Source organism: Homarus americanus, unplaced genomic scaffold, assembly GCF_018991925.1.
Source record: "Homarus americanus isolate GMGI-L3 unplaced genomic scaffold, GMGI_Hamer_2.0 scaffold21314, whole genome shotgun sequence".
Lineage (NCBI taxonomy): Eukaryota > Metazoa > Arthropoda > Malacostraca > Decapoda > Nephropidae > Homarus > Homarus americanus.
In genome coordinates this window covers 1,501,175-1,528,806 of record NW_024720811.1, presented here as the reverse complement: position 1 = coordinate 1,528,806, position 27,632 = coordinate 1,501,175, and the positions used below count along the sequence as shown (strand labels likewise).

At 36.3% G+C, this 27,632-nt stretch overlaps 1 protein-coding gene across 5 annotated transcripts in view; it reads left to right on the top strand.

Annotated features, from left to right (window-relative positions):
- The window catches only part of LOC121861208 (DENN domain-containing protein 5B-like), a 124,012-nt gene extending 97,429 nt beyond the window's left edge, over window positions 1-26,583 (top strand). The window contains exons 10-23 of one of the 5 annotated variants that reach the window (XM_042358834.1): window positions 404-564; window positions 1,907-2,124; window positions 3,977-4,186; window positions 6,014-6,209; window positions 7,810-7,977; window positions 8,695-8,791; window positions 12,474-12,596; window positions 13,265-13,714; window positions 15,996-16,141; window positions 16,478-16,596; window positions 21,647-21,852; window positions 22,222-22,398; window positions 23,183-23,381; window positions 25,336-26,583. In XM_042358834.1, coding sequence (XP_042214768.1) covers window positions 404-564; window positions 1,907-2,124; window positions 3,977-4,186; window positions 6,014-6,209; window positions 7,810-7,977; window positions 8,695-8,791; window positions 12,474-12,596; window positions 13,265-13,714; window positions 15,996-16,141; window positions 16,478-16,596; window positions 21,647-21,852; window positions 22,222-22,398; window positions 23,183-23,381; window positions 25,336-25,516 — 2,651 coding nt within the window. In that variant the 3' untranslated portion in view covers window positions 25,517-26,583. Of the gene's footprint in view, window positions 1-403; window positions 565-1,906; window positions 2,125-3,970; window positions 4,187-6,013; window positions 6,210-7,809; window positions 7,978-8,694; window positions 8,792-9,661; window positions 9,698-12,473; window positions 12,597-13,264; window positions 13,715-15,995; window positions 16,142-16,477; window positions 16,597-21,646; window positions 21,853-22,221; window positions 22,399-23,182; window positions 23,382-25,335 lie in introns of all 5 variants that reach the window. The other 4 variants (XM_042358832.1, XM_042358831.1, XM_042358835.1 and 1 more) reach the window with 4 other exon arrangements.
- Window positions 26,584-27,632: the final 1,049 nt, after the last annotated feature.

The window sequence follows — 27,632 nt, the reverse complement described above, 5'->3', positions numbered from 1 at the left end:
AAAATTGAATATTAAACTTTTAAAATTATTGAATAGTATAAACTTCTTGATATTTACAAAAATAGTAAGGAATTTAAGCCCTAGAACCGATTAATGTATTGGCGGACTGATACTAAAGCTGGTTGCCCGGTCAGTGCAAGCGAAAACATGTTGAGGTCGGTTCGTAAGAATTTTTTCGTTAACCGAATTGAAGATCCTTATGGAAGGCAGTTCGTTAATCGAAATTACGTTAACCGAGGTGTTCGTTAAACGAGGGGTCACTGTATATATATTTTTCTCATTTTTTTTTTTTTATCCTCAACATCAGTAGAGTATGTTATTAGATATTAAGAATGAGGGTCTAGTTTTTATTTTATGTACCTGTATTCTTAATCAAACCTTACTAATAAAATTTTATTGCCAGGTGTGTATGACTCTGATGAAGTTGACAGAATCAAAAGAGAGAGAGACAGTGAGATGATGGAAGAGCTCAAGTTCAATAATGCTGTTCGGGAGGTTTTCCTTAATAGATTTGTCCACATGTTCTGTGCTTATGACCATTTTGTCATCCAGCCTAATTGTCAGGTAAGAAGCTTTTTCTAATTTTCTTTTGGAACAAAAAGATAACATTCAAGTATAATTTGATTACCGTAGGGTTTTGAGTTTTTTATTTGCTCACCATACATTTAAACATCCCAATTAAATCTTGATAGGGGCACTACTGTACTTTCAATTAAATTTTACTAAGAAGAGTAATGTTCTTTAGCTTCCCAATGTGCATGTACAGTGGGTCCCTGATGTACCCCTGTTGAAGTGTACAACCAACCTGGGGTACACGCACATTTACTAATCTTTGGATCTACTGAGCCTCTTAAATTACTCCTTTATTACTAACTTGCTTGTACAGTACAGGCAAAATTATTTATGAAAACCTTTCGTAAATCAAATCACATTTTTTCATAGGCTCCAATTATGAAAGTTGAGATTCATACATTCCTACGAAAAAATTCTTCCCAAAAAGTCTTAAAATAATAGAAAACGTTTTTAATGAAAAGTGTTGGTGTACACAATGATTATAAGCCAATAATAAACATAGTAAGTGAAAGACATTCTGTACAGTGCAGTCCAGTAATAATTTAGTACTTATGAGAAACCAAATGAGATTTGAGTGAACAGTCTGAAATCGTAAGCCAACATCTAAAAAGATATATAACTGTAATACAGGTATCCCCTCATCTACGATCTCCCTATCCATGGTGATCACACATGGCCGTTAAATAATATTGAAGCAAGTTAGGGAAATAAGTAAGCATATTGATAGTAAAAAAAGAAAACATTATTTTACCATATTTTCATTATATTATAGTACAGTACTTCTTAAAGGATAGTATTATTTTTCATAACTTTGGATTCTTCACCTGTAGTTCGAATCATGTGAAAAAATATATACTGTAGTACTGTATATATATATTTTTTTAAGTAAACCTTTGATGGTTGGGGACTACTTACAGGTAGACTGTTGAGGGGGATATAACAGAGATGATGTTGATATGTTCACACATCTTATCTGTGTACATATCCATCAGCCTTAATTCATTCATTTTAATATTTGTATCTATGACTAATTTAGTGACTGTTCAAAATCTTTTCTTGGATTTAATGTCTTGATATAAATTTAGATGAAAAAATGTATATTGTTCATGCTGTGAATTCTTGTAACATGCACCATAATGATATGTTTTTATACATACAGTAGATAAAGTTGCCTCGTATTTTCTAAATATTGTGAATAAATGTAAATGTATAGGAATCTTTCTCAGACATATGGTGACAAATTTTACAGATTGGTTTAGTCTTTATAGATGTGAATGACTTAGCTTATTGCTTCATGTCAATAGTTTTTTAATCCTTTAACTTACTACTACAGGAAACTGACATGGAACAGTGGTTGAGTTGTCGAGAGTCAGTGCAGAACTTTGACAAAGCAACGTTTCTCTCTGATCAACCAGAAGTCCATCTACCATTCCTCTCACGTTTTATTGAGTCACAGATGTTTGCCACACTTGTTGATCATAAAATCCTATCCAACTGGGGCAAACATGACCCTAACCTCCGCATATTTGATGTACGCATTAGGTTACTCAGGTAAGATGGGTATTTTAACAATTAAAAATTTAATATTAACAAGATCTCAGAGTGCAGTAAATCCAGGGTTGGTCAATTTAAACCAATGATTTTTAAAAAATTTAGTAAAAAAATAACCCTTTTCTTGGTTTTAATGTTTTTTTTTTTTTTTCTAATTTCTTTTTATTACTTGCAGATGGTTTTGATGATTTATAGTAGATGTCAATTACATTATGCCCATAAGTTTTAAATCACCTTTATATGTCATAACAAATCAACTCCCCTCTGACTTCCAGTAAGGGTGAAGGTGGTTTTAGGCTTAAAAGTTTTATCTTATAAAATGTCACACATTAAAGTTAGCAGAATATAAATTGCATTGCTGGAATCCTTGCAAGACTGAATAATTTGAGTATCGACATCATATATTTTGTTCAAGAGATAAAAATTTTAGTCTTTTGGTACAATTAAGTACTGTACTACAGTATATTGGAAAATGTCGATAATTTTGGTAACCCCGATATAAAAAAAAATCTTTATAAAAAGATGCGATATATCCCAACCCTACTGTTCTGTATTTTAATTTTTTATTTATTTTGGGGCAAATAATTTTGTCTAGCTTGTGCAATATCCGCCATAGCGGGGTATGCCTTAATGAGGTTTTACTGTACTTAAAACTTATTAAAACCAGCATAATATCATTACAGCATTTTTTTTTTTTTTTTTTTTTTAATGACTCATTCCAACCCTGGTTTTTCAAGGTAACTTTTTAGTGTTTATGTTATTCTGGATGTACTTAAGTAGTTAGACACATTAAATTTCAGTTCTGAGAGAAAAGGTGTTTTTGGCCATAATCTTGATATCACCGATTTTGTTCAAAATTTCAGTACTATATTTACTCCTGAACATACTGATTAAGGATCTGTTGTCCACACTTTGATATCTGTATAATTTCTTGTTCAAGTGACATCTCAAAATTTTAATAGTATTTTAACTGGATTACTTTTCTAATGCTAATTACTCACTGCATATGGTTTTTCTAAAAAGCTATTACCACATGTACTTTTTCAAGATACCTGTACAAGATAGAGATTTTTCGTTCACTGTACAATATTTAGTATATACCGGTATCTTGTTTTGTTTTTTTATTAGTAGGATGTTAATAACTTGAATATGATACACAAGTTCTTCTACCACAGGGTCAGAAAAAATAAGCTGTCATATGATTATATTTTCAAATACTGTATTTAGCTTTCCAAAGCTAATATCAGAACTTGACTAATCATCATCATCTTCATTATAATCATCAACAACATTTTATGGCCATTTTGCACACTTGTGTGGGCTAGTCACTATTACCAGATGACAGTTCTCCTATGCTGCAGACTCTGTTGTCAGGTTCTTAACTCTAAATATCTTCTTACAACCTTCCCCTGGCTCCCCCTCCTTCCACATTTAGACTCGTACAGTACATCTCTTTACCCAATTGGTATCTTCCATTTTTTCCACATGCCCAAACCATCACAGCCTGCCTCTATGCAAAACTTTGCCAATAGTGTACTGTAATTGAAATACCCACTTGGTCTCTCGGCTCTGAACAGGGTTTCCAGTTTTTCGTTGTTACATTGCACATTCACCTCACCATCTCATTTCACCTCACTCAAGCCTGTGTACGTTATCCTTTTTAACTGTCCATGTTTCACGGACTCTTGCAACTGAGCAGAACTCATCAACAAAGGACCCTCAGATACCATGAGAAGATTTCTTAAAGATTTAGATATAATTAGCTTTTCATTTACTTTTCAAAAGATAGGAGAAATATATTATTTATGTATAGCCATTTCAAGTTACTCATCAAGCTTATTTCTAGGGACAGATATGATGATAGTTTAGTGCGCACACCATCATATGAGACATGCACAACCGTTAGAGAAACCGAGCAAATCTTGGAGAAGCGTCTGTCTCACATAGATTACCGAGCACCAGCCCCACAACCCATGGACCCTCAGGCAGAGTCCTGTACTCAGTTCAACCCAGGTCATTTCCCTCTATTGGACAGAATAGCACTTAATAAGGAACCTCACAAGTAAGTTGATGTTTTTATTTTAAAGTATATATTGTACTGGTATCTTTGATAAATAATTTGCTTTATATAGTAAACAATTCCTTTGTCCACATATTTTCTTAAGACAAAAGTGTTTTACTTTAATTTTTTTCTGAGTGTGTCATGTCATAAGCTTTTACTGACAATACCTGTATTGTTAAATACCTGTTGGGTACATTATGGATGAAAGTGTGTACTATAGTAGCTGAGAAGGTTTTTCTGGATATTATTATTATAAATAGATTAATGATGTACATGCTCTGAACTTTTAATTTTCTTATACAGTATTATATAGCTTATAATTTAAATGACTGGGTATTGTATACAGCAGGCATGGGCAACCTTTCCTCAGTCATGGGCCGCGTTACAATTTGGGTATTTTTCTGCGGGCCAACTCCCAAAAATTTATATCCTACCTAACCCAAAAGTAATGTGAATATTGTATTAGCGAAGCAGTTTATCCTCACGTCCACCTTACAATGTTTTCAGTTTACATTCACGGTCTTTTTTCCATTTATGAAACAAATCCATCAAAATAATTTTTAAGGTACTGTAATATGTTAAAGTTTCTTGGCATTTAACAGAAGATGAGTGAAACAGTCTGTGAATACGTTGATCTTTCCTACAATTACAGCATTTTTCTTACTTATGAGACACACCCACCAGAATAATGCCAATGTTAATCTTGGAATATGGGGAACAACAATGAAACAACCATGATTAACATTGGGATTATATATATGTATATATATATATATATATATATATATATATATATATATATATATATATATATATATATATATATATATATATATATATATATATATATATATATATATATATATATATATATATATATATATATATATATATATATATAATCCCAATGTTATATCATATATATTATATATATATATATATATATATATATATATATATATATATATATATATATATATATATATATTTTTTCTTTTGGTGGTTTAAACCCAAAATTAGATTTTGTTTAAAATCGTAGTACCTGCATAGGTACTCCTGAGCATGCCGATTCCAATCTGTGGTCCACGATTCGATTGTGGGATAATTAGTGGTGATGACGTGTGCAAGATATTAATTACATTATTTCATTGCCAATTACTCGCCAACTAAGGGTTTCCGAGGTGCGTTTTTGGTGTATTTTGTGTTATTCTGGAAGTACACTACTTAATTAGTTAAACCCTTTGTGACCACCGCCCGTGACCCCACTTCGACTTCCCCAACCTTTGTTAATTCCCAAGTGACCCACTGCCATATAGCAGCTAATCCATCAAACAGACTGCGCCGAACTTGGCCCATAAACTCACACAAGTTAAAATTTTTATATTGTTGACTATACATCCTTATTTCACTGCTCCATTTTCGTAGTTACATACTCTTAGGTGATGAAACTAACGAATTGTGTGTGAAGATTATTCTTTAAATAAATATTGCTTTACTCACCATAAATTGGCTGCGGACCACATTAAATAGAATTTCGCAATCACTTCGCCGGCCACACAAACATATGGTCCGGCCCACATGCAGCCCACGGGCCATGGGTTGCCCATGCCTGGTATACAGTATAGCAGTTGCCTGTTGAATATACTTGGAGAAGTGAAGGTAGTTAAAGTGTAGTGCTGGCCATTCTGCCTCCTTGAAAATATAATTTGCTGTATTTACACTTTCCATAATGGGCACTAATTCCTGTGGACCCATTTTCACTTGTTGTTATTTACATACTGAAGCCTATTTCTTATGTAAAAATAATTACCTCTCCCTATCCACAAGAAGCAAAAAGCGGAGTTGTCACGCTTGGCGGAGACGAGAGAGACAAGAAAGACATTTAGAACACACTGGACTCTCAGGTGACCAGCGTGACCGAGTGATGCATGAAGCCAAGTCCAAACTACAACCAAAGCTGGCAGATATGTCACCTGCACATATGGCCCAAACTAATTGGAAATTTGTTGAACAACTCTTAAAGGTTGGTAGATAACATGCATATCATGACTGTCTTTTCCCAATGTTTGTGACAAGATTTGTTGCATTAGTTGGCACAGCTGACCATGACAGTAAACCTTCATTTTTATGCAAGGGGGTATCACTAGAGGGGTCATATAAATTTGAAATTGTGAGTACCTGTACAATACATCATGTTTTGGTAATGGTAAAAAATACAGTAAGTCCTCGCTTAACGTCGGGGTTACGTTCCTAAAAATGCGACGTTATACGAAACAACGTTAAGCAGATTAATTTCCCCATAAGAAATAGATAAAGATAAAATGCGGGAGTTATGTTCCTACGCCTCCCTGTGCCCCATGAAATACATTACATATAAAGAAAATCAGTGCCAGTCCTATAGAAAATAATGCATACATATACAACTACTAAGTTTGTATTGGTACTCACTGATGGGCGGAGGTGGTAGAGCGAATATGTGGTGGGTAGTGAAGCAGAGGAGGCGGGAGGGGAGGAGTATGGCGGAAACGGAGGAGGAGGAGGGTGGCGAGTCACTGAGACTGCGCCAAGCCGAGAGAGCATAGCGCGGCTAGACAAGAGAGGGTGATGCACCGTAAAATGTAGTCTGTGATGACGCAAAATGACGTAGTATTGGATCACTGGGACATTAAAAAAAATTTTGGTCTCTAAAGTTTAGTGATTTAGTACCGAAACAACGTTAAGTGGGACGACATTAAGCGAGGACTTACTGTAGTTTTATCATCCAGCAACTACCAGGACCATCCACGATGAAAATTTTTACCCTCTACATCTTGTGGTACAGTACTATATAGCCCTGGGTAGTATCTTTCAAATTTAATATTCAGCTTAAAATTATTTAGTAGTTGATAGATTGATCATAACATTAAAGGCTTTCTGTGATTAAAGCTGGTAAACACACACACACACACACAGCTCCCAATAACCCCATAATTTTCTTGTTTCATAATTTCTTTTGTAAGCTAGCACAGTCGTGAATAAATGAATATTGTAAGCACTAAGTGACTGAAAATATTAATGCTTGCACAGAAATCTTTCTTAAATTTACACCCACACACCCACCCATGCATGTATGCATATACACAGACAGAATTTTTTGGGCAGTGAGACTGCACTAATGTAGATGTGTCCATGTTTACAAAAAGAATGTCCTGTATATTCATTTGTCATGTTGATGTAATATAATGCCCTGTTTTATAAAGAGGAGAGTTCTTATTGTTATGAAGGATTTAGTTATTTACAAATGAAATGGGAGGAAATATTTTTGTGATAGGTTTTGTAAAAAATATTTATGAAGAGTAATGAAGTTGATATAAATTGGAGAGGCAAATAAGGTCAAAGATGGAGAAAAACAGTTGAGCAACAAGTTACAGTACCATGATACTTTAATGTAATACTGCTCTGTACATGTATTTAAGAAAACACTAGTTTATAATACTGTTCTTGAAGTTCTGTCATGTTTCAAAAGACTTAATAGCCAGTCACATGTTAAGGATTTGGAAGAAAAATTTATCTCTTAATATATTTTACAAATTCTATACCAGGAACTTTGTAGATAAGAATATTCAAATTTATATTTTCCATAGGAATGCAAAACTCGTACCAAACGAATGTTGGTTGAGAAGATGGGGTCAGAGGCAGTAGAGCTTGGTCATGGAGAGGGTAGTTTGGTGGGTGTGGAGGAGAACACACTTATCGCCTCATTGTGTGACCTTCTTGAACGTGTTTGGGCGCATGGACTTCAAAGCAAACAGGTAAAGTAGTATTTTGAGTTTGATTATTTGTTAGATTTTTTTATGTAAATGATACTAACAGAAGTTTTAAAGACATTTCAAACTATATGAACAAATGGTTAAAAGTGTACTGATTCCAAACTTGTTTTCATAAAGAATTATAAGTAGGTACTATATTGTATTTTACATTTTGGAAAGTTCATATACTGTAGTATAGTATTTGCATTACTGCACTGTACTAAGTTTACATAATCTTCATAATGTAACTTTTATTGCTGTATTTATTACCCTTTATCTGCTCTTTCAGTATACAGTACAATAGTTTTATATTTTCTCCTAAATAATTTTTTAGATTATCAGTATTTTTGTCCACATATGCCTGTTGGTTATAGTACAGATTCTTAAAGAAATGTTGAGGTATAGCAGTACAGTGGAGACAGTGTTCGTCTCCTTTCCAAAGTGTCTGTGGTTTGCACACGTCCCCCCACAGTTGACATGACTGATTTGTTTCTTAACTTTACCAATCGGAAAGTGAGGGTGATCCAGTGCAGTGTTGGCCACACTGTCTCCTTATGTTTTGTATGCATAGTATTCGATGTGTCATAAGAGACTTACCTCGCTGGACTGTCAGGCTTATGGGATCCTCATTTTTTAATAAATACTAGTTACACAAACTATATGATGCAGTTAACCATAATGTAAAGTTCTGTTTTCATCATAATTATCTTTTTTCCACAGGGTAAATCGGCCCTGTGGTCTCACTTGCTCAACTTCCAGGAGTTAGAGGAGTGTAATGACTCTTCCAAACCTGTGAACCCCAACTTCCTCTCACCAGGTCAGTAGCTGATCATAAGTTGTCAGAACCACTGATACCATGATGGCCATTAAATGTTTAACTTACAAAATACCTCCACAGGCTCACCCATATGGGGAACCTTCCCAGATGACACATACAGAATACACTATTTCCTCAAATCACACATTCATTGTTTGCTTGACTCTTACATCCATTATTTTCTTAAGTCAGACATAGAATAATAACTTCAATTGTAATTCATTATTTTCTTTCAATATTTTCTTCAGTCTTACTTCAATCTACCACCCTCTGTTTGAAGTATTTCTTTATACTTGTGATGCATGACATCTTGGCAAGCTTAATGTTGTGTCCCCTCATTTTGATGGTGTGTGACACTGTGAAAAATTTCCCTGGTAAATGTTCAAAACTGTATTTTAAGCATAATTTTTGTTACATGAAATCATTGATGGATGTTTGCAATAATAGTGAGGGCAGCTAGATGTTGAAAGTTATTTATCATTGTTATTTATTTATTGCATTTATTTATTTATTTACTAAGGGTGCTAGTTTTCTGATATTGTACTCCTGAATAACTGATCTGGATTTCCAAGGTTCTGTTGTACATTATTATATGATGCAATTTAAACCCTACACTGTATACCACTAATATGTATTACAGTATTCATATATTCAAGTGAAAACTGTATTGACTGTTACCTCATATACATGTATTCAACTGTTAATGATACATATGCATTTACTATTACTGAAAACCACATACTGTACCTGTATACTAATAATTTTTTCAATGTAAAAACTATGTGTACTAATAATATGTTTGTGGACTCTAAAACCTAACTCCTGCAAAATTTTTAACCACTAACCCTCCCTTCTCTCTTGGTCAAGCAGCCATGGCCTGGTGTATACTCAGGAAACGTATTGATTGTATGTTACATTTGATACATCACCTAGTCAAATTTTTTTTTATTGCATGAATGAGCCAGAGTATTCTTTAAGTTTCAAAGGTATTTTTAATTAACATCTTTATATGAATATCCAGAGAATATATACTGCAGCAGATTATTCACTAAAAAGGAAAATTAATAATACTGTATACAGCATTATTAAAACCCTTATTAATTTGATGTTCATACATATTATTTAAATTTACACTTTTTTGGGTTGCCAGTTGCATCCAAGGCACAATACTTTTAAATGTGTTACTCTTAATAGCATGTCTCATTTTCTGCATTAAAAATTAACTTATTGTTAACTTGATTTAACCATTCCTATCATAATATGTGATTAACATTATATCCAGAGGATTGTAATGAATTTATTTAATCGATATCCTGTTAAAGGGATAGTTAGAAAATGGGTTACAGCATCTGGTAATTTTGACACTTCTTTAGTACTGAATACGTCAGATTAAAGTCTTTTTGATGAAACACAATATACTGTATAACACTGTGTATATATATATATATATATATATATATATATATATATATATATATATATATATATATATATATATATATATATATATATCTATCTATCTATCTATCTATCTATCTATCTATCTATCTATATCTATATATCTATCTATCTATCTATCTATCTATCTACAATAGACCCTCAATAAATCGGACTAATTAGGCAGACCCCAGTTCAAAAAATGCGATATATGGGGGGATAACTGCTTATCTGAACTGTTTAAAGAAAATCAGTTATGTTGTTACTGCACTTCAACAACTAAGGTCTTTAAATGTATAACAAGGTTATTAAAACACTGTTTCATCAACAATTAAAACAAAATATGAAACAGAACTCTCTGGGTTGAAAATCAGACATATAAGTCTGGTTGTCAACAATTGTTCACACCGAGGTGATTGTTATTTACTGTAAAGTGTTATATGTAAGTAATCACATAATTTGTCTTATAAAAATAGTGAAAACTGCATACTGTACAGTACTATAAAGATAAAAATAAGAACAAATAAGTGTAGGAGTATAATGTATGTGGTGGGGGGTAAATTTTGTACTTTTGTACAAATAAATGTATATTCCCTTTAAGTGTTTGCCCTTAGGACAATTATTTATTTTACCTGTAGTATTGTATTTGTGTGTGTCAATACACACAAAACACAACAATAAAAATAATTGGAAAATTCTCTCAAAAATAATTGGAAACAAATTTCTTTAAAATGTGAGTCTACCCTCAAGTCCATGCTCTATTAATATAGTACATTTTTAATAAATTTGTTTCTGATTATTTGTGAGTATTTTTTCCATTATTATTTATTTGTATATGTTTTGTGTGTGTATTTACACACACACACACAAATTTACAATACAGGTAAAGGAAATTACTGTCTCTAGAACGAATGGCTCCCTGTTACAGCCGCAAAAATGACGGCAACTTCAAAACTACCCTCAGACATTCTTGGGTACATCCAGGGTGTCATCCGCGAATAACCGAGAACTGTGAAGTAAAAATCTGCGAACTTGGGGGGGCATACTGTGTGTGTATATATATATATATTTTTTTTTTACAGTATTTTATAGTAATGCTGTATTGGACATACCCTTGAATGATTAAGAATAAATGCACATACAGTATATAATAAAGAAGTACAGCCACTCCTCGACTTACGACAGGGTTAGGGACCCAAATCCAGGTCATAAGTCGAATTGGTCGTAAGTTGAAAACGCTTAAATAATGCATTGAAAATCTAAAATGGGTGTCTCTTTTTCTTCTCGGCTCCACAAAACTCTCACTTTTAAGCATGCCAGCCATTTTAAAAGGAATTACAAAAAAATTTTTTGTCAGTACACAGCACAATCACTAACGTCGGGACTCGAAAATATGTAATTTCAAAATTTTTTGGTATGACTGAGGCGGTCGTATGTCCGGGTGGTCGTAAGTTAAGTCAAAGAGTGGCTGTACTGTATTACTGTCTTTTCATCAACCTGAGAGTGAGTATAGTAACTGAATGCTCTTAAAGAAGTTCAGATATCAGTGATTTAAGTAGGTATGAAATGACAGATGGTGTACATTATGTAGTTACCAGATAAAGTTGATTTATTCATGCTTCTATAGATATTCATATAAATATATATTTTTTTAATATGGCTCTGCTTTGGCTATTTGCTTGACAAAGAGTACTGTATACATTAATCATTCTTGAAGTTAGTCTTCACCTTCTGGCTTTACATTAATCTGTAGAAAAGCATCACAGGTATTCAGCTTTCCTTTTCCTGTATATGTTAGTGCATGTTTGTGACGTGAACCTTCAAGAGTGTAAGTATGCAAGTGGAAATTCCCTTCTAATTTTTCTCCTTTCACCAGACTCTGACCACTAATGCTGCCTCATTTGTTTTTACAATCTAAAGTATTTTAGATTATAATGCAACTTTTGGACATTTCTTTATGGTCCATTTGAAAATCTGCCTTGCTCTGACATACATCGGTAGAATAAAGGCTTGAAGAATGCCTCCATACCTTTGGGCTATAATGGGACTTCTCCATTCATTGCCTGCTATTTTTCCCTCTAACTACTGTACTGGACTAACAAAGCCTCTATTAACTTCAGTAAATATTCATAGTTTCTGAACTATTTAACATGGTAAAAGTGCCTGCAGTTTCCACTAACACAACAAGGAAGGCATTGTTTGAGTGTGTACATCACACTCAGAAGGGTTCACAATTGTTTTTCAGTTCCTCAAAATACCACACCAAAGATTAGCAGTTTGTCACCATTGTCGGAGATTGTCTTATCCCTTAAAACGGGTAACATTAGTGGTCTTGGGTTTCTGGCTTCCCAGTTAGCAAATAATTTTGGTAAGTGGCTTTGGTGATTTTTAACTTCCTCAGCATGTTTTAATTCTGCTTGTTGTGTGAATATTATACTGCTTCATTAATGGTCAAGATTATCTCATTTAAATAATGCACGATATCCCTAAAATTATTCATATTTATGGATATTAAAGACAATATTATACATTTAATGGTGAGATTATCATTATTTCTTTTACTATATTAATTTTTTAAAGAAAAGTTTATCAATGGTACAGTTGCAGACAAAATTCCCTGAACAAATGGCAGTATCTGGCATCAATTTCTGGGTCATATATACTGTATATGATTGGCTTATTGCTTTTCATTACATATTTTGTTGGGCATACAAAATGGTAATAAAAAGATAATAAAAAAACCCCAAATCTATAGCACAAAGAAAAATCAGAGAACTACTCGTGTATTAAAATTCCAATCTCCTTCACTTAATGATCCTTAAATGCTAGATACTGCCAAGTGTCTAGGAAATTTTGTACACAACTCTACTGTACATACTTTCCTACTTTTTACTTGGAACAAGAAAGGTGTTTCACTTGGAAAAGTTTTGTTAGGGTAACTAAATTCAATCCCTGGTTTTTTTATTGATAAATTATATTCATATTTGTATACGGTGGCTCTTTAGTCCTCGACAGTAAAGTGTTATCCTGTTTTAGACCTCTCAACAATGGCTCTGGAGACTGAAAGTGCACCAGCTTCACCAACAAAGTCTCCAAGCAATACAAATAGTCTGCGAAAAAAATCTCTACAAGAACGGTGGCCCAGTGACCGTAGCATTGACCGCCGATCACGTCCATCTGACCCTGGTGTTCCTACCTTACGTCCACTCCCTATATCAGTTACTTTTGATATGCGTAATGTGCTGGCAATGACAGAAATCAAGACACAAATTGGGTATGCACGGGCCTGGGTGAGACTCTCCTTGGAGAAGAAGGTTCTATCTAAACATCTGACGACTCTCTTGGGCGATTCTGAGTTACTAAGAAGTTTATACAAGCGCTATGCCTTCCTCCGGTGTGATGATGAGAAGGAACAGTTCTTGTCCTATTTGCTCTCTCTGAATGCTGTTGACTACTTCTGTTTCACAAACACTTATGCATCCACAAGTAAGTGTTCACTAACTTTCAAAAGAAATGCGATTTATGTAGTGTATTGTATTTATCTATTCTCGTGCTTCTGCCTTACAGTAGATTATAGGTGGCTTATAGGGGTACAGATTGACCCTCTCTTATCCAGGAACCTTGGGACCAGGGCCATCCATGCTGAATAATAGAAATTCCCATTAAATAATACAGTAGGTTGATAATGGGGCCCATTGCCCCATAATGCTATGGATAATAGTAATTATAGTTTCATTAGAAAAAAAAAATCAATCTGACATTAGTGAAAAAGAACAAACTATAAATTCCGCTGCCATCGTTGTTGTTTACATCCGCTAAGGCTTAGTCTAAGCCAATAAGTGATCATCTCAAAATGTATACAGTAGCCAGCCAAGATTTGTCTGTTGTATCATGGTAAGTCTCTTCATATTTTTGCTATCTGTGGATATTTTCTGCCCATTATGTCTGGGAAATGGCCTGCAAGTGAATGTGTTGGTAAACCAGCCAAGGTGCCCAGGAAAGTCATTAGTATGGACCTGAAAATGAATGTAATACAAAGAGTTGAGACGGAGTATTTGTCTGTGGTAAACCACACAACAAGCTCTGAAAAAAATAACTGGCGAGTGCTATTAAATTAAGTTTCATTAATAATTTATGTTTACGAAGTGTTCATTTAAATGTAAAATTTAAGCATTGTCACCTCTTGACAGCCATATTTATTGTATTATCATCATTGCGCTGGAGCCGTTTGCTTGCTGCTTATTGTTTACTTTTCGTACGGAGACAGTGGTGGAAAATCACTTGTATTTCTAAGTAACCAACTTTTTTCTAATGTTTAAGACCTATTTTGGCACATTTAATCATTATTTATTCACTCTATAAGAAAATAGTAGTATTTAAAGGGATTTACTGGGTATTTATCATTATGATTAATTTTGCCATTAGCAAGTGCCCATCTCCATGAGCACCATATTATAATGGCCTCTTTTAATGAATATTTGGCTAAGCAGACCAGCTTTAAGAATGCATCTCATCTGTAATAAGAGGTATGATAGTAAAGGTTTATCTTACAACCTCAAATTACAGAACATTGATTGTAGGTCTACGTTCCTTCATCACTCACTTTTTAAGGCACCTCAGCTGACCACAAAATAATTTTTAAGTTTGGTGCCTGATTTCTACTTGTCAACTTTTTCCTCCCTGGGTTGGTGGTACCTCCTTGCACCAGTAGCATGTTTTGTTGTTAAGGAGGAAGTATCTGGCATTTCCAGTGATGCATCGGACAGAAAGACCTTTTGCCACAGTATTACAGCCTTGACCCGCAGAAAAATAAGTAAAATAATATGGGAATCAGAGAGTGGGGGTGAGATTGAAGAGCAAGTAGATTTATTAAGTAAATTTAGAAATGATAGCTCGTGTGTGAGCTTTAGCACAGTGACATTGACGGACTGGTCCTCAGCATAAGAGAAGTGCTTAGAAACACTATATTTGCTGCATATTTGGGGTAAAATAATAATTTATTACCTATAAACACACAGCACCAGCAGCAGGACTGCACTTGACCCACTGCATTGTGGGTTCAATCCCCAGTATGGGTGTGAGAAGGGTGTTATACTGATTTTCACCAGGTACTGTATTCCGGTTTCCTCATGTACTAAAACTGGACATGAAGGTCATAACAAAGAATACTGATAGACTGACCACTTTTAGGGCTGGCAAGCTGATAAATGATGGAAGTGGAGAATTTAAAAATAAATGTTCAGCTATCTGGCAGCACCGAGCTGCACCTGTAAGACCCCTTTATGTAAAATTGAAGTTTAAAAAAAATTTATTCATTTAGTTTATTTATTAAAAATACTGTGCCTTGTATTATTTGTTCTGAGAGCAAATAAAAATAAGTGATTTAAATACAGTGTATGAGTTATTACTGTACAACTCTTTTTCCTGTGGCCAGCTGGAAAACTACATGGTGGTTGAACATGCCATCAATGTGGAGGTTGCCTGACAATGCATTTTCTAAAACACTGCCAATAATTGGGGATTGCCAGTTGATGGAATATTGAGTAGGATTAGGTTAATCTGTACCACTGACCTTCCTTCCATTCATCCATCTATCTGTTTGGCCGTTTATGAAATTTTTGTCCATCCATTAACTTGGAAAGTTCTTAGTGGATCAAGTGATATTTGGTTTGCTGCTTCATATCACCAAAATATTATAAATAATGTGGCTTCACAGTGGGCTAACACAAGTTTGAAGTTGAATAATATTTATCCTTGTGTGTTTCAGTTGTGCCATATCGAGTGGTAGTATTTCCTTCACGTAAGTTGAGTGGAGCGAGCACCTCGGCTAATGCCTGGGTCAGCCTTGGCGGTACTCTTGGTCAAACTTCTAACATTCCTGTTCCAAGAAGCCAGGTCGAACTCGTCTTTCAGGTAGGGCTACATTATTATGTATATAAATATATGTTATGATTTTTTCTTTTTATGCTGTAATCATATTACTGTATTTTTTGTACTAAACACATCTGTCATGTATAAACTTAAACTGAATCTACTTTTGTTGGTCTGTGGGTAAGTGAATTAGTACAGAACACAAAATTTTTTACAAACATATCAGTCACTGATATTGTTATTAAAACTTACTGTAGTCTGTATTACGTCACCAGGGGCATACTTTTGTTAACAGTGATCATGTAATCCAAAGAGCTTCAGCTCATAAACTATATATATATATATATATTCTCAAACTAAGTATTCATCTTTGTACAGCACAAAAATCTGGGCTTATTGACAACATTAAGGATTGGCCATGACAATACAGGCATGTCTCCAAAATGGATGGTGGAACACGTGCTGGTCAGGAATGAAGTCACCGGACACACCTGGAAGTAAGTTAAATGCAAGTTGACATACAGAGAAGATTCAACTACAATAATGTATAGACTTACACTGAAGGTAGTGCAAAGACAAATTAAAATGTTAAATGCCCACTGCCCAGTCCACAATTGAGGTACAGAATATTGTTTTTGGTCTTCTCTGTGTGTCCTCAATACAGTTGACAATGAGTTTGTGGATTTGCACAGTAACTTATGGGGTTTTTGAGTGGTTCAAAAATTACATGAGGATGTTCAGTAATGACTACATTAAATTACAGTAAAAGCATCACTATTTTGATACAGTATTTGCCAGTATGGTAATAGTTCACAAGCAGGGTTTGCATCTGCATGGATTTTTTTTTTTTCCTTCTCAAATGGGACACTTTATTTCATTCTTGTACTAGCAGCAATCGCTTCAATTTTTGTGACAGTGTGACATGATGAGGATGCTTCCCCAATCATTAGAATGTGGCAACTACCGAGCCCTGATTATTATTGTGATGTACAAGGTGCTTGTTGTGGTGCAGTGGTGGGTTTTGTGGTATTAAGTGGTTGGTAAACCTTTACATAGGTGGTGTGCCAGGCTGTGGTGACATAGGTGTGGGTTAGCAGCCACTGAGGATAGGAGAGGGGATGGGTGAGGCATAAATAATGCCAAATCATTCAAAGATGATGATACCAAAATTGATTTGAGGCTCCACCAGCCTGTATCTCACTCTAGAGTGTCTACTAATCAACTTTCCATTCTTAGCACACAACTTTAAATTCATGGCGCCAAATGCCAATTGTGTTTAAAGCAATGATGTCATGATTTCAGTAAATCAACCAGAGACAATGATAGTAATTAAATGAAAATTTTAATTTGGTAAGATCTCAGATATTTGAAGTCTGTAACACCAGAACACTGAAACTGTCACACTGACTTTAAGACAGAAGGAAGCCATCCCCGATTCACAAAGGTTGGTTCATGAAAATTCGTAGTTACAGCTGTACATTAATTCAATCATTTCAAATCACGTTTTAAAACATTTTATGTTTACTATATACAAGGCATTTTTGCCTATCCATAATGTCTTGAGAGTAACCGAGTCAGAACACATGATATGGCTGCAGTGTCCACATTATCAGTTACTCATATATTTGTCAATAACATTGTTTTTCCACATTTTATACATTGATAACTAATTAAGTTATATACTGTACAAGAATATATTCTCAGACGATTTCCAATCATAAATCTTAGATAGCTTGCCATTTAACCCACTAGTCTTCCAGTCACATCATATGACTTTTTGGTCTTTTGTGGACTTATTTTAATAAAAAAGGTGGGCCTGGCTAGATTATGTTGCCAAGTGGGTATGAGAGCCTCCCAGTCTCTTCTCAGTAGCTTCTCGGCTTTTGTGATGTAGGATTCTCACCCTTGGACTTCACTCCCTTCGCCATGTGTTTCTACCCCCATCCCCCAAGTACATGTCTATTATTGTGATACACTACATAAGAATGGAGGAAACTGCAGCAGGCCTATTGGCCCATATTAGGCAGTCCCATTTACACCCAACCCCTATTGCTCATATATCCATCCAATCTATGTTTGAAGCTATCCAGCATATTCAAGTTAATGATGATGTTTGGTAACTTGTTCCATTCATCCACTACTCTATTTCCGAACCAATGTTCACCTATCTCGTGCCTAAATCTAAATTTGTCTAATTTAAAGCCATTGATACAAGTTCGTTCCTGGTTGGATAGTTTGAGTACCTTTGTTGAGCCCTGACTTCCATTTATACACCTCTATCATATCGCCCCTCACTCTACGTCTCTCGAGGGAATGCAAATTAAGATGCTGTAACCCGTCTCAGTACTCAAGGTTCCTTATGCCCGGGATTAGTCTTGTCATTCTCCTCTAAATTCTTTCTAGGGATTCTATATCCTTTCTGTAATACGATGACCAGAATTGAACTGCATAATCCAAGTGAGGTCTCACAAGCGCAAGATACAGTTTCATGATGACCTCTCTATTCTTGTAACTAACACTCCTTTGTATGAACCCAAGTACAGTACTTATTAGCCTTTTTTCGAATAAACACACCTTGTTTATTTGGCTTAAGATTCCTACTTCTCATTACTCCTAATTTTTCTCATATTCGAATATCTCTATATTGTTCATCTGGTTTTCCTAGGCTAAGTACTTTACATTTGTCCATGTTGAATTTCATCTGCCATTTTTCAGACCATTCGAAAAATTTGTTTAGATCTTCCTGTAGTTTTGCAGAGATTTAATTATACGCCCTATTTTAGTGTCGTCAGCAAATTTACTTATGTTGCTGTCTATGCCGATATCTATGTCGTTTATGTATATAATAAATATTAATGGTCCAAGTACTGACCCTTGGGGTACTCCACTAGTGAAGTTACTCCAATCGGATTTAGTGCCGTTAATGCTCACTCGCTGTTTCCTGTCCTGTAACCACACACTAATCCATTTTAGAATATCTCCTCCAATGCTACAAGCCTCCACTTTTTGTATTACGGTAGTCTTTCGTGGGGGACTCTGTCGAAGGCTTTACTAAATTCAAGAAATTCCACATCATAGTCGTGCCCCTCGTCCGCTGATTCGAAAACAGCTGAAAAGAATGTTAATAGATTAGTTAGATATGAATGCCCACTTGTGAAGCCATGTTGGGAATCATTGATCAACTTGTGCATCTCCAGGTGATTTCGAATAGAGTTTGAAGTTATTGCTTCCAGTAATTAGCCTACAATTGATGTTTAGCTGATTGGACGGGAGTTAGAGGACAGTGTTCTATCTCCCTTCTTGAAAATCGGTATTACGTTTGCTATCATCCAGGATTCTGGTACTACACACATTTTTAAGGACAGGTTAAACAAATTTGCTAAGGGCATGCTAAGCTCTTCCTTACATTCCTTAATACTTTGGCAAATATCTCATCGGGGCCTGGCGACTTATTCGGCTTTAGTTTATCTGTTTGCTTACTAACATCTTTACTAGTCATTACTATCTCACTTAATCTATTTTCTTCACTATCTCGGGTATCATGTTTAAATTTTCGGTGGTGAAAACTGTTGAAAAATATTTTATTCAGATTTTTGCTCATTTCTCCGTCATATGACTGTATTGGTCCAATCTTTTCTCGTGTTTTAGTTTGATACATTTGAAAGAATCCCTTGAGGTTTGACTTTGCCTCCCTTGTTACCTTCAGTTCATTATTCCTCTTTGCTTTTCTTATCTCGGTCTTAATCCTACCGGCCAATACCTTATAATAATCTCGGAGTTAAACTTCACCACGATTTATTCTTCTACTTATAGCCTTCCTTTGTCCAATAATATTCTTTAAAAAATTATTTTCCATTTAGGGTCATTGTTGTCTGATCTGAGTTTTCTGTATGGTATGTTCTGCCTTTGTGCGTTAAGTAACTCATTATTTAAATTGTTGTAGAACTCGTCAATCGCAGATCTCGTGATCAGGTAATCCTCAACCGTCATATTTTGTGAGGATATTGTTGTCAGGTCTCCAGATAAAGTGAGCTTGCCCTCTGTGGGTACATTGTGTGAGGTCATGTAATCCATCCCCAAATGTGATACCCCTTCTCTCAGCTGCCTTTTCAACCTATCAAAGTTTGCCCTTCTGAAATCTGGGACTTTAATGGAATTTTTCCTTGTGACTGCCATTAAATTTTAATTGAAATATTATTTCTTTCTGATCGCTGTTGGCAAGTTAGTTCCCTACCTCGACATTACTAATGAGGTTTTCTCTGTTTGACAGAACTAAATCGAGTATATTATTACCCCGGGTGGGTTCGGTTATATGTTGACTTGGGAAACAGTCCTGAACTGTTTCAAGAAAATCATCTGATTCTGAGTTCCCTGTAAGGTCGATCCAATCTATTTGGCTAAAGTTAAAGTCGCCTACTATACAGACATTGCTATGCCTGGAAGCCCTGTGTATTTCATCCCATATAAGTTGCTCATTAACTCTATCAAGATTAGGAGGTATATATATTACTCCTGCGTTTAATTTTTCTTTACCATCGATTAATTCTATCCAAATTGCTTCTGTATTCAATTCAGTTTTTATTTCCTTATTTTTTTCACACTTCAGATTATCCCTGACATACTTCACACTTCAGATTATCCCTGACATACTGTAGATTGCTATACCGCCTCCTTTCCTAATCTGCCTATCGGTATGGAATAATTTGTAACCTGCAATTTGGTATTCGGCAGGTAACTCACGTGAGTCTAAGTTTATCCATGTTTTGGTGAATGCTATTGGTATATCTATTTTTTCGGTACATACCGATGCCCCGTCCTCTCTTTGACGCGTTTAGGTTTTAACTCCCTGCCTAATTTAGTTTTGTCATCATTCCTAGCACTGTTTCCCTGCAACCTTTCACTTTGTTTACCCGCTCCCACTGCAGTCTCCTCCACCTCCATGCTCATATGTTCCCCTAGCAGTTTAAAGACTTCGACATCTTTTGAACTGCCCTCTCGAGAGAGCCAGCCAGGGTTGCCACCCCATCCCTAGCATAAACATCCCTTCTGCCGTAAAAGTTGCCAACTTGTGTTAAGGGCATGTATTTATTTCCTGTTTATATCCTGCAGGGCTAGTTTATAGGACTAGAATTGTCTTATATTTGTTCTTTAATGTTCCCGAATATACCTGCATATATAGTCAGAAGCCCAGGGGTTAAAGCATATCTGTCGACTCATCCCCATACTGTGTTGCCAGGTCACCTGCCTCATATCATGCACGTTGGCTTGGATGAACTTCTGCTGTTGCCTATTCATTCATCCTAAATATATGTCAAGGGACAAAATATGTCAAAATATGCAAAATTCAGTAGTCAATATTTTTAACCTTGTCCATTGTCTGATACTGTACTAGGAAGTTCACAAGTGGTGTAAGTACTGCACTTTAAAGAAATAGTACATACTTCACCTGGTTATAAATGTGGGGGTAAAATAGTACTTTACTGTTATTATAAGTAGGAGTTTTTAGCTACTTTATGTCTATACAAAACCTGTTATGTTTTTCACTAGGTTCCCTTGTGGACGTTGGCTCGGTCGTGGAATCGATGACGGGTCTTTAGAACGAATTCTTGTCGGAGAGTTGGTTCCGTCCCATATTACTTCAGACGATTTGGTAGAATCATGTCGAACACCTCCACGATGCAGATCCCCAAATGTTCCTGGCCCAAGACGTGCAGATCTGAGACTTACAGTTCCTGATATACAACAACACCTTGGTATGTCATACCCTTAAATGATTATAAACATTACCTATGTATTTGTTAATGTACACTCCTGCAGAGTTTGATGAAACTATGCATGTCCAAGTACACCAAAAATTTAAAAAGGAATGCAACGTGTGAAGTAGACAAAGCAACCGAGATGGAAACTTTAAATAAATGGATAACAGTTACTGTACTTTCTAAATTAAATTATGGAAGTACTGTATAGTGAATTTCTAGCAGGCACCCAGTAAAAATAATACTATACCTAATTTTTAGCTCATTTTGTTCCTTTAATCAAACTGCCAACCAATCACAATATTAGGCAATACATTAGTTTGGTTTCATATTTTATTGTAGAATAATCATTTATTGTTTCAACAGGTGACTCTGTCAATAGTTTGGTGAAGTACTTCTACAAGCCAGAGAAGGAACGGGGGAGCCTAACACTCCTGCTGTGTGGAGACTTTGGCCTCGTCTGTTGCCTTGAACAAGTTTTCTCTTATGGCTTTAAATCCACACGTTTTTTTGGCAAGAACCTATATCTCTGGGACTATTTTGGTAAGTACAATATTGTTTCTACCATGACAGAAAACCATACAGGTATTTGAAAGAAAAAATATTGTAATTGTACCATGAACAACTTCCTGTACATATTAGTAACTGGAGCAGATCATATATCGAGTAAAAGAAATAATAGAGTAATAGAGGGGTCCAGTGTCTGAGTGGATGCAGCCCTCAACTCCTTGCTCACTTAGCTGGGAAGTCAGTTATTGTATACGGTGTGCTGTATCTACATTGCTCCTATAGCCTCTGGGACCCTTTTTTATATAATGTTGCAGCAGAGAAGTTAAAATATATATTTTCTAATTGATTGTTGTAAAGTTATTTGTTAATATTAAAGTTTGGGTGTCTGATAATTTTGCATTAACTGAGATACTGGTATTTGGGAACTGTGCTTAACAAAAATAGAACTAGAAAAGTAGGAGTTCATAATAGAGTAATGCAAGACAGAAAAATATGTGGGGCTGTGAGAATATTTATACCCGAGACACCCAATACTGTACTGACATTTTGGTCACTTAAGGCACCGAGGAGTAACCCTTTGGACACCCTTGGTAACTCATTAATCTTTGGATTAAAATTTTTATTGTAATAGGATAGATTGTTTAACATGTTGGTAGACTATGTAGTGTTTAAATTATAGCCATTTTCACTTTAGAAAAACTTTTATTTCCAACCTTCTTATTGGAGAAAGAAGGAAGGTTTGTTAAAAAGAAATGTTAAAGTTAATACATGTATTGAACACTGGGGTTATTCACCATAATGATGTCTTAATTAACAGAAAGAGTACAACAACATTTTGAAGTGGTCTTGCGCGAAGAAATGGAAAGAGAACAATTGACTGGTATTGCAAGAGATAGTCGGGATCATGGATTAGCAAGCATGGCCGAGTTTGTGTCTCTGGTGTCTCGTATCAATGCTTCCTCCACACATCTTGGCAAAGATGACAAATTCCAGTTATTTGTTTGTCTTGCAGCCAGGTAAGTCTAAATATTCTAGCTTGTTATTTTCTTCTCATGTCAGCAGTCATGCTGACAGAAACTGTTAATTGGATTACAGTACTTGTAGCAGTTGCATAGAATTTTTGTGAATTTAGGGGGGGGCGAGAATGACTGTGAAAACTTGTAAATAAAGTATATATATCTATGAATATATTCTGTAACTATAAAACTAGATATCTTCAAGCATGTTTATTATGCTGTGAAAAGAAATTATAAAAGTAAGAAGGCATTTATACTTTTTATTTTTTGCAGATGTAATACAATAATACGTATCCAAGAAATTTTCTGTGAATAAAAACAAACACTTCACATACTACCAGTGTTACCAAACACAAATCATATTTGAACTGATCTGCCTGCAAATTCTGTGGCCAGCTTTTGCACATTCACATTGGCTTGTCTAGTTCCTGCTTATGAACATGACATACTGTATCGTGATTCAGATGCCTTTGTGTTAGTGGTGACTTTGGCCATATTTTCTGGCGATGTAAAACAGACAAGCTACACTCACATTCGTAGCTTGATACAGGGCAGACAAAGAAAAGTGTTTGCATGCTGAATCCATACCATGATATGCCTCCTCTGCCTTGTTGAGTGAGGCTGCCCCGGTTGTGCTCTTGAACATGGGGAGTTGAAACTTAAGTTGTCTCAATTAAGCTCTGGATACAGCTTGGTAACCTCATCAGTTTTTCCAGTGATGATCATGGTTTCCAGTGCAGTGTAGCACTTCAGATCAGTTTTCAGAATACAATCTTGTGTTCAACTGTTGTATGACAGTGTCCACATACTCAAAGTACTGGCTTTTGTACTGGTCTCTTACTGTAACAGAGTAATGTAGCTGTCCTTTGCCTGTCAGTCTCTTGGGAGGTTTGCATATCCTTGGATTGATGGCAAGTGAATCTGCTTTATCTTGTGCTATTTTAAATACTTCATTGTAGGATTCATCTTAATGCCATGGTTTCAGTTGGTTGACTGTGATCATCACTTAAATACTTAATTACCAGGAAAAACATCTACCAATTACTTTTGTGCTGAAAACTATTAAAAATCATTATATAAAACACAAGCTTAGTAATGGCTTCCTCGCCTGAGCAATCTGCACACAAAACTAACTCGTTTTTTTTTTTTTTTTTAATCCCTGGGTTCTCATTAGACACATAATAGAATTACCATTCACAATTGAGGTGCAAATAATGATAGTGGACAAGTGCCACCATGGTCAAAATTAAGATTTATTCACAAAAGAATAGGGAAACCTCATATGAAAATGTCAGTATGGTCAGTTTTGCTCTTAAGTAAAATGACAACTCTCCATGTGTTACAACGTGTGGGGCTGGCGGTCGGCAGGACACAAAAAGGAAAGCACCAGGGGGCTTCATATTTTTTTCTGCCGATTTATCCACTCTGGTCGATGTGACTCGATTGTCCTTCGAATTCTATATTTAGGGGGTAAATCATTCTACAAAGAGGAAAATCATGTAGCTAAAGTAAAGTAAAGTTCGAGTAAAATTACAAGAAAAAAATGATCTAATTGATAATGTCTAGCTAACACCTGTAGTGTAACGGTCAGCTTGCAAGTGAGCGGACCCGGGTTCAGTCCCTGGGCAGGGTGAAACTATGGGCAAATTTCTTTATGCCATTTCCCTCTGTCTACCCAGTAGTAATTGGGGACCTGGACATTAATCGATTTGTGGATCGTATTCCGGGATAATGGTTAGCCAGTGCAGTTGGCGAGTTGTCCGGTCTTCTCAGACTATTCCTTGACACTGGGTCATGCAACTCGTTAACTTAGGATGTGGTTGTTGTGTTGACGACAGCTTCTACACCTTAAACAAATTCATGCCTAGGTGGCCCTAGGGCCGGCCATCCTCGTTACACGAGGAGCAACCATTAAGTTTAGCTTGCATTAATGCATTAAATTTTCCCTTTTCAGAGCACACCTCTTACCACGCATCTTGTTACCCCTTCAACGCTCTCCAGTTACAAGTCATATGTATGATGACTCTTCCTTTCTCAGAGACCCACAGCTAGTCCGAGATCTCATTAATGTTTTGTCTGCTCTTAATGATTTTGAGATTACACTTGAGAGCTCTCTGACTCGTGGGATAGATTAGAAATTTATGATAGGACACTCCAAAGAAATTTTGTGCCATTGTAATATAGGCTTTCCAGATTATGGGGTCTTGCTGATGTAGGGAATACATGTGGCCTATTGTTTACATCAGTGTTCTTATAAGGGAATAATTTTATATTTGACACATGCACAAAATGTTGTTCCGAGGTTGCATACGGGAGAAATCCATTTTAGAGAATTTTTAACAGTACGTATACATAAAAGAGAGGATGGTTTCATATACTTTTAACAGCTTTATGTGTAATGTGTATACTTAAAGTAGCTCTGCTGTGTGTGAAAAAAAAAATTCACTGAAAACACCAAATAATGACCATATCAATGTCCACTCCTTTTTTATGGTTGATTTTAACTATAATTTCATGGTTACAATTATGTATACCTTTTACAATTCCTGCATATTCTTTTTTGCCATAATAAATGCAGTATCCCTTCAATTTTCATTAATGGGAAATGGCAGGTGGCACTTATTTTTTTGTTTTCTGTACTGTCAGAGCAGTTCATTACATTATATTTCCTCAATATGAAGAGCTCTCAAAGTTGCAGGTACAAAATACTCATTCATCCTTGCTATTACGTTTATTAATGTTATTTTATAATGCTTGCACAATTTTTGAGCAAAGTGTTTTAATACTCAACCAAATACAGGTATTTGAATAATACTTGTGATACTGTATATATTTATGGAAATAAATGAGTTTATATTTTCTTCAGCATTTATTACTGATATAAAATTTTAATTGAACATTTAATAATTTATTAGATTGTAGTTTGAGTATTGGTCACTAGTTTTTAAAATTGTAAATTAGTATACGAGTATTTGCTCTTGATAAAAAATACAGTAAATCCCCGATAAAATGGACTAATGGGGAGTCAGGCCTGTCCGTTAAAGCTAAAAGTCCGTTATATCCACATTTGGAATAATAATGGACTCGGTCTGTTATATATCAACATAGTCCAAAGTGACTATGTGAGTCACTTTTCACTACTAACACCCCACCACCAACAACACACTCCACCAACACTCCCCACCACCACTCACCACCAACACTCCCCACCACCACTCACCACCACCACTCACCACCACCACTCACCACCAACACTCACCACCACCAACCAACCACCACCACCACCACCACCACCACCACACCACCACCACCACCACCACCACCACCACCACCCCACCACCACCACCACCACCACCACCAACACCCCACCAACACCACCACCACCACCACCAACCACCAACACCACCACCATCACTCCCACCACCCACCCCACCACCACCAACCACCCCACCAACACCCCACCACCAACCACCAACACTCCCCATCACCACCCCCACCACTCCCCACCACCACCACCACCACTCCCCACCACCACCACCACTCCACCACCAACACTCACACCACCAACCACCAACACCACCACCACCAACACTCCCCACCCCCACCACCACCACCACCACCACCACCACCACCACCCACCACCACCACCACCACCACCCCACCACCACCAACACCCCCACCACCACCAACACCCCACCACCACACTCCCCACCACCATCACTCCCCACCACCAACACTCCCCATCACCAACACTCCCACCACCAACTTCCCACCACCATCTCTCCCCACCACCAACACCCCCACCACCACCACCACCCCCACCACCATCACTCCCCACCACCATCCCCCACCACCCACCACCACCAATACTCCCCACCACCAACACTCCCACCACCACCAATCTCACCCCACCACCACCAAGAACACACACCTAACAACACTCACCAACACCACCACCAACACCCCCCACCACCCCCCCACACCCACCACCCCCCACCAACACCCCCACCAACACTTCCACCACCACCACCACCATCACTCACACCACCACCACCACCAAGAACACACTCTAACAACACTCACCACCACCACCAACACTCCCCACCACCACCACCAACACTCACCACCACCAACACTCACCAACACCACTTGCCACCAACACTAATCATCACCACTAACATTCCCCATCACCAGCTGGTGTTTACAGGATAAAACATGTTTAAACTGGATCCAGTGATAGTGACAGGCTAG